The 8,645-nt window shown below is 36.8% G+C and overlaps 1 protein-coding gene across 1 annotated transcript; it reads left to right on the top strand.

Moving 5' to 3' along the window:
• Positions 1-320: 320 nt before the first annotated feature.
• LOC134275131 (sulfide:quinone oxidoreductase, mitochondrial-like) lies at positions 321-8,641 on the top strand (the record flags this gene model as incomplete). The annotated part of the gene is made up of 8 exons (XM_062757372.1): positions 321-647; positions 1,643-1,813; positions 2,264-2,317; positions 3,052-3,249; positions 4,742-4,845; positions 7,666-7,768; positions 8,152-8,338; positions 8,627-8,641. Coding segments are annotated over exons 1-8 (1,036 nt in total), but the record flags the coding sequence as incomplete, so codon positions are not given.
• Positions 8,642-8,645: the final 4 nt, after the last annotated feature.

Genomic DNA, 8,645 nt, shown 5'->3' with positions numbered 1-8,645 from the left:
AGTCCGAAATATCTAACGTTTTCAGAGGGTTTTTTTGTTCACGATTTCGATAGGCCTGTTGGATTGATGGGGAGGGGAATGGGAGGGGGGTCGACGCTCGGTAAAGCAAAAACACAATCATGATATATTTCCACTCGCTCTTGAAACGTGATGAACGTGATTACCATAGTCAGTACTAATGACACACGAGACACAGACAATTAAACACACGAACAAACAATGAACTTGAAACGTGTCTCCCGTAGACGCAAAAATCTATCCGGGACGAATAGTAACCAATCAGAAAAGACCTTACATAATCCCCGTGAGATTTCTGCAAGGTGAAGGTCACAAGACTTTTTTTTTGCAAGATCAACCTATATACGTGTTAGTGTTGTTGGCCTCATTTTCGATCAATATAGCCGTTGTCATTTAGTACGGTGGGCGGACTTTGAGAAAAGGGAATGCAGTCGGTCAGGATTTTCTTGCAAAATGGCAGAGGGGCGTGCATATCGTACTCTAGCCGCATGTTTTCTTCCTCCTCACGCGCGGATCAAAAATCTTACAAACTTGTGGTGGTGGGCGGAGGGACTGGGGGATGTAGCACTGCTGCGAGATTTTGTCATCGCCTTGGAAAAGGGAAAGTAGCTGTGATTGAACCATCTGAGGTAATGTTCTTAGACTTTTGAGGGGTGAAAAAGTGTTGTCACACACGCCGCTAAGACGTGTTATTGAAAATGAAAGTAGAGTTCTGGGCCTTTCATGTTTACAGAGATTAATAAGATAAACACGGAGTGTCACTGCGCAGAAACTATACTGGTAGTATAAATAGAATAAAACTTGAAACAAATATACGTTTTATTTATATTCTGTTTAATTTGTTTTTTCTCTAATTCGTTTTTTTATTTCAATCATCAACAATTCAGAGTTCAACAATCTTGGAGAGCATTGAATTTGTAATAACCAGTGCAGATCTGAAAATAAATACAGACGTACCCAAAGAGAATTTAAAAGTTTAAAGGGGACTGACCAGATTATTAAATTTTAATCTTTTGAATACATAATTTTTTCATAATATTTCTATGTAAATGCTACCCTCTGGAAATTTGAATTTTTCCGATCAGTCTACACACAATCTAGGTATATATGGTTTATGTATTGAAATTCACAAGTTAAATTGTACAATGAAAAAAGCAACTTGAATGAATTAAAGATTCAGCATACTTAAAGAATTTTATCAATGTATGGTTATTTACACCCAAAACATGTATCTATAGAGAAAGTTACTATTTAAACATTTGTTAAACTTATTAAAGGTAAACATTAACATGTACTTTATAGCAGCTGGTTATTTTAGTGGGGTGCTAATTTTGGCCTATTTTGGTGTTTTGATGATAGCCTGCTAAAATTTTAATTGCAAAAATAGTCAGTTACATACTCATCTTATTGTCAATCTGCAAAGAGCTTAAACCCTGCATCTGGTAAAACAAATTACACCAAAATTAATGGCAAACCTGTGAGCAGGTAAAACACCAAATTTTACACCTGCCAAGAAAACCCGTTAAATGGTATTTGATGATAAATATACAGGTTTATAAAGAAAAAAAAAACCATGTATATGTCATGTTTTATCCTTACTATAATCTTTATTCCTTTCTTAAAGAAACATTATTACCAGCCCCTATGGACCCTTGTTGGAGGCGGGCTTAAGACATTTGAAGAGACAGTCAGGTCAACATCAGAAGTCCTCCCCAAAGATTGTGATTGGATAAAAGCTAAGGTTGTGAACTTTGACCCTGACAACAATAAAGTCACCACTAGTGATGGACAGGAGGTATATAACATACCAGTGAAGTTAAATTTAATGGCTACTTAATTTTGTCTTCAATATTAAAATAAAACATGAACTTTAAAGTTACAAAATGCACCTGTTAATGGTTTGGGACATGGACATCGGCCTAGATCGATAGCTCAGTAGGTAAAGCACCTCAAGTCCAGACTAGTGATGCAGGGGTCACAGATTCGATTGTGACCAGATAAGTTCAATCATTGCCTTTCCAGCCCCTCTCCCCGAACAAGTGCTTTAGCTTCAAACTGAGTTATCTGTCTACCAGTGACTGAATCTGCCAACCCTTATAATTTGAATAATACTAGTACTATATTTATAATGTAATGAGGCTAATTTTGATCAGAACTTGTTAAAAGAGGGTTTTACATTTCAAAATTTCTTGATTACATCATCTACATTTTACATTTACTACATCATGTATATATTGAATTTCAGATCAAGTATGAGTTTATGGTTGTTACTATGGGAATGCAGTTGAACTTTAACCTGGTAAGTACATATAGACGCTGACCTCAATTATGAGTCCGTCTTACTTAGTGTTGAGGCTTATGATGAGCAAGAGTGCCAATTATGAGTCCGTCTTCAGGCGCGGATCCAGGATTTGGAGTTAGGGGGGGCGCCAAAATAGGCAAGGGGTCTGGGGGCCGCCTTGAGGCCCCCAGTGGGTCCAGGGCAAAGCCCTGGTGGGGGCCCAGGGGGCGAAGCCCCCGGAAGCTCCTGGATTCTAGAGATTTTGAAGGGTTAAAATGAGGTCTACCAAAGCCCTGGTGGGGGCCCAGGGGGCGAAGCCCCCGGAAGCTCCTGGATTCTAGAGATTTTGAAGGGTGAAAATGAGGTCTACCAAGTAGACATATTTGATTTACGCTAACTTTGACAATTTTAGGGGGGCGCGCGCCGGGTGCGCCCCCCCTTAAATCCGCCACTGGTCTTAATACCATGGATTTTGATATCATGGATATGGTGTAATATGAATTTATCAGTCGGAAAAGACATGATGGATGGAAACAGGACAAAATTTTCCGTTGTTAGACCAAAATACACTAATTCATGAATAAATACTGTCTAAAATATCATTCATAAATACGATTATTATTTGTGGACATTTGTAGCACTTGCATGTATTTTTGGTTACACCAACCACTCAATACCCAGTTATTGTATTAAATCTTGAATACATTAATTTTAAATGTACATGTACACTATATGTATTGTTTCTTTAAAAGATTCCTGGAGCACTAGAGGCTTTGAAGAATGACCCCCAAGTCGTGTCTAACTACGCCCCCTGGACCGTACAGAAAACATTCAAAGCCATCAAAAACACAAAGAGCGGGAATGCTATATTTACTTTCCCCAACACCCCCATCAAATGTGCTGGGGCCCCCCAGAAAATCATGTACCTGGCCGAGGAACAATTCAATAAGGTTTGTTGAATTTCTTTTTAGCATTTTCCCTTTTCATTTTTATGTGTATATCTATGGAGATATAATTTTTATGCTCCCCTTCGAAGAAGGAAGGGCATTTTGCTTTGCTGCTCTCTATCGGTCAGTCTGTCGACCACGTTGTGGTTCATTTTCTTCACAGAGGAATGCACCTACTGAAATAAAATTTGGCATACAGATTTATTTTAAGAATATCAAGGTCATATTTTGTTCAGGTAACGATCAAGCAATTTTTAACAGAGTTATGCCTCTTGGACTTTCCATTATCCAATTATTTGCAGTTTCAGTTCATTTTCTTTGCAGACTTAAGTATTATATACCTAAACCAAATTTGATTTTGAGATTTTTGATAAGAATATCTAGGTCAAGTTCTGTTTGGGTTAAGATCAAGCAATTTTTTTTAGAGTTATGCCCCTGGACTTAGAATTTTCAATTATTTGAAGTTTCTGTTCATTTTTAGCTCTACTGGTCAGAGACCAGAAGAGCTTATGTGATAGTAATGCGTCCGGCGTCCGTCCGTCTGTCCAGCTGTCTGTCTGTCTGTCCGTCTGTCTTTAAACAATTTTTGAAAATGCTACTCCTCCTACAGTTTTGGTCTGATTTCAATATAACTTGGCACACAAGTAGACTACACTAAGATACATAATTCTGTGTATCGGTTTTTGATTTTGATGAACGGTGTTGCCGTGGTTACTAAAAATAGAAATTTCTGTGAAATTCTTTCAAAATGCTACTCCTCCTACAGTTTTGGTCTGATTTCAGTATAACTTGGCACACAAGTAGACTACACTAAGATACATAATTCTGTTTATCGGTTTTCAATTTCGATGAACGGTATTGCCGTGGTTACTAAAAATAGAAATTTTTGTGAAATTCTTTCAAAATGCTACTCCTCCTACAGTTTTGGTCTGATTTCAGTATAACTTGGCACACAAGTAGACTACGCTAAGATACATAATTTTATGTATCGGTTTTTGATTTCGATGATCGGTGTTGCCTTGGTTACTAAAAATAGAAATATCTGTAAAATTGTTTCAAAATGCTACTCCTCCTACAGTTTTGGTCTTATTTCGATATAACTTGGCACACAAGTAGACTACACTAAGATACATAATTCTGTATATCGAATTTTAATTTTGATGAACGGTGTTGCCATGGTTACTAAAAATAGAAATGTCTGTAAAATTGTTTCAAAATGCTACTCCTCCTACAGTTTTGGTCTGATTTCAGTATAACTTGGCACACAAGTAGACTACACTAAGAACCTAATGAGACTTTATCAACGATCATTTTTCTATTTAGTTTCAAATCCCAGCTGCTTAAGTACTTTTCTCTTCCTTTGCTATAAGTTCAAACCAGTAGAGCTTCAGTCTCGACAGAGACTTCTGGTTTTGGCATGTATGTCCAGAGTGAGAGGCATATAAGTGATTCAGAAACATCTCTTGACAATGTTTTATTTGTTTGTTTTATACAGAATGGAGTGAGAGATAAGGTGACAGTCCTGTACAATACTGCCCTGGGGGTCATCTTTGGGGTCAAGAAGTACGCTGCCAGTCTGCTGAAGGTGGTGGAGAAGAGGTAGGCATAAATCTCATCCCAGAATCAGATTTTATCCCCACCCCCCTTCCCATTGATTCATCAGGAAAGATTTGTTCAAATTAAAAAAACATGGATATTGGCCTGGATAGCTCAGTAAAAAAGCATGTGATATTATACACCTTTTTACTGGCTATTAGGACAATAGCAAGTTTTAGGGTTTTAAACTAACTTGTAATCCTTGATCACCATGTGGGCTACTAAACCTTGCCATTCTGGGGCCCACATCAAAATTTATTCGCCCACAAATTATTATACCTTCTATTGAATAAGAATACAACCCCATTTTTTGTTATTTTTTTTTAATCATATGCTTCGTGTTTCTTTCCTATCTGTAGAAACATTATGCACGACTTATCTAAATTTGAAGTTAAAGAGATTGACATGGTTATTAAACATCATATATATTCAAGCACATGGCAGGTTTCTTTCACAAATAACAACGATTCTTTTTGTTTTGTTGGGTTCATTGACCCGTTGATGCCACATTGTGTCCGTCACAATCACTCAGACGCTTTATGTATAAGTACTTCTCACTGGTAAATATAAAGCACTTTACTGATTACGAAATTTTTGGATTACGAAATTTTTCAAGAGAAAAATACGGAACATTTGGACAAAATTGAAAAACAGATATTTATTATCGTAAATTTTCTAATCGCCATGTGGGCAACTTGAACGTAATTTTAAGTCACCCACATGGAATATTAGTCACAAATTGCGAGTGGGCGACTGTTAATTTCAAACCCTGAGTTTACCGTCCCCCAAGACAGCAAACTATTTCCAGAGACCAGAAGTTTTCCAGGATGAAAAGTGAGGGAAGCAGAATGCTGCCAGTGAATAATTTGATGACCATTTCACCAAGGGAAGATAGCACAAAAACTATTTCAAAGTAGGGACTGTTTGGAAAAAAAGCATCTTTATTTGGACCCGTCATATTTTTATATAGAAAAATTTACAGAGGTATAATAAATTATACTAATGCAGAGGACTTTAGCTCCCTTCCTGGGTTAGACGTTAATGTTCAATCATTGTGATTCTGTTCAGTCCTTTTTATACGCCCGTCTTAAGACGGGACGTATTATGTTATAGGCTTCGTGTCCGTCCGTCTGTCCGTCCGTCCGTCTGTCCGTCTGTCTGTTAGCTTTTTCGTTTCCGGCTCATAACTTTAATACTACTAGGCCTAGGAATATCAAACTTTGTCATCTGATGCATCTTGGGTAGAAGGTGTGTCACGCATAAAAAGTAGGTCGCTCTGACCTTTAATTAAGAAGTTATAGCCAAATATGGAAAAATCCTTTCCGGCCCATAACAAGAAAACCATAAGATTTACAATCATCAAACTTGGCCAGTTTATGCGTCTTAGGTAGAAGGTGTGTCGCGACCTATTTCAAGGTCACTGTGACCTTTAATTTAAGTGAAATTAAAAAAAAAATATATGTCTTTTTACTATTTATTTACACATCCCAAATAATGTAAGAGTATTGCTCTGTCCTTATTAAAAAAGTGTTAAATCAAGAAAATACTTATTTTATTAAAGCATATACTTGACAGCATTTATCTATAACAAATATAATGTATGTTAGAGAAATCCTACCTCTCCCTTGAGTGTAATTATCAAGCACTGGTCAAGAAGAATTTTGATAACAGAAAATTGCATGTCAAATTAGAGAGAAATTAATGGGTTTTGAGTGCGAGGAGCTAACTGCCAGAGCATTGGTGTTATCTGTCCCTTGAGTATTGGGCAAATGGGTAAGCCTGTTTGATTAAAAATAGGCTATAGCTCTTGTTGACTAGCTTAATTTGATGAATAGTAATTAAAACTAATTTGATATTGCATTGTAGACTAATCTGATATTATGTAATATTATTTATTTAAAAACTAATTTTATGGGGTGGGGTGGAATCAGCATGTCAATATGAATTACATATTAAAACCTGCTGGAAATTAAATCTCAACAAAAAAAAAAATCTTTGAGTATTTTATATGTTTTTAAACAAAATTTATAGTAGATAGTGCAGACCCATTCATCTCTTGGTAGTAATGAGTAGACAAGCATCCGGTTAAAGATTAATTAATGAGTTCAATGTAGGAAGGCTAGCTGTCTCTTATCTGTACCCTTTGGGGATTAGACAGAAGAACTGCTGGTCAGTTTATAACATGTCATTTGATGGCCAGCCTTTTTTTCAAAATTAATTTGGTATAGATTAAGTTGTTAAGACTAATTTGATGATGGGCATTTGACAAGGTCTAACACAACCAGCACAGAAATCTATCAGTTATGTAATATTTATTATAATTGATGCCTACATCACAGGGGATGGATAAATATTTTAAGGAATGGAAAAATCATCGAAATCTTAGAATCACGGGCAAGTTTGATGTGATTTTCTTGCACCTAAACTGTTCAAGAAAATTGTAATTTTTTTGACGGGCGTATCATGCTGTGGCGCGGCACTTTATTCTGGCTCTCAGGCAGGTTCTATAGCTGAAAGCCAGATAGCTCAGTGGGACCCGTTTCAAATCCTGGTCTTATTCAGTTCATAATTTTCACCTTTGTAGGTTACATGGCCAAATTGCTCAGTTGGTAGAACATCTGACTGGTCAATGGAGCATTATTAAGGGGGCCTGGGTTTGAATCCTGGTCTGGCCCGTCAAATTTTTTCTCCATTGCCTGTTACATACAAAATTTAAAAGAAATGTTCTTAAAGAGCATCTTTTCTTCTCTTGAAAACGTGCCTCTTGGAAAACTTGATTGAAGCAGAATTGAAAACTGCTTTCATTTTCTCTCTCACTTTCAGAAACATTAAAGTAAACTACAGAAGGAACCTTATTGAGGTCAAGTCTGACAAAAAGGAGGCCGTGTTTGAACATCTGGACACTGGGGAGAAAGAGACCTTCACAGTAAGAATGAGTGTTTCTTACTCAAAAATATTTTTTTACAATAGTTAGTGACATTTTTGACTTCTATCCCTAATGTGTGTGTGTTAAAAGAACTTGCTGGCAGTTTCTCTGAAGCGGAGTCAAATGAATTTTAAAAACTTTATATAAAAAATTGTGAAGCTTTAAGAGAATTTAATATCATAAATTCATAAGTTGAAAATACGTATAAGGATTGTTGTCACATTATTGATAAGCTCAAGAGCAGAATACATGATTCTCTTGACCCCCCTTTTCTCTACAAGTACCTATACCACTTTTACGTGGCGTAGACTTATACAGGACATCCCTTTTACTTTCTTCTTCTAGCCTATATAATATGTGTCTTTTTAATTCTCTGTGTACAGTACAGTATGTTACACCTGACCCCTCCTATGAGCGCCCCTGATGAACTCCGCCAGTGTAAGAAGTTGGTGAACGAGGCGGGCTACCTCGAGGTGAACAATCAGACCCTACAGAGCACCAGGTACCCGAACATCTTCAGTATCGGGGACTGCAGCAGTGCTCCCACATCTAAAACAGCCGCTGCTGTGGGTAAGTATGGGCAGTCTTGCCTCATTATCTGAAACTCCTCTGGATAAAAAAAACTGCAGTGTATAAGAATTCCCTAGGTGTATATTGAGGTTAAAATTCATACTTGTCAAGTTGGACACCATTGGTTCCATAGTAATATTGGACAACATTTTAAACTATTTAATTTACTGAAACGAACTTAAAATTCACATTGATTTAGGCAAGATTTTGAAATACACATCTTGTAGATTAAACAAATTGTTGAAGTAAACTTGTATGTACTTTATGCGCATGGATCTGTCTTTTCAGCTTCCCAAGGTGGAGTTGT

The sequence above is a fragment of the Saccostrea cucullata genome, unplaced genomic scaffold (genome assembly GCF_032062105.1).
Source record: "Saccostrea cucullata isolate Sc308-1 unplaced genomic scaffold, CSIRO_AGI_Scuc_v1 ctg7341, whole genome shotgun sequence".
Lineage (NCBI taxonomy): Eukaryota > Metazoa > Mollusca > Bivalvia > Ostreida > Ostreidae > Saccostrea > Saccostrea cuccullata.
Note: the sequence above shows the minus strand (reverse complement) of the source record. Positions and strands in the feature narration are given on the sequence as shown.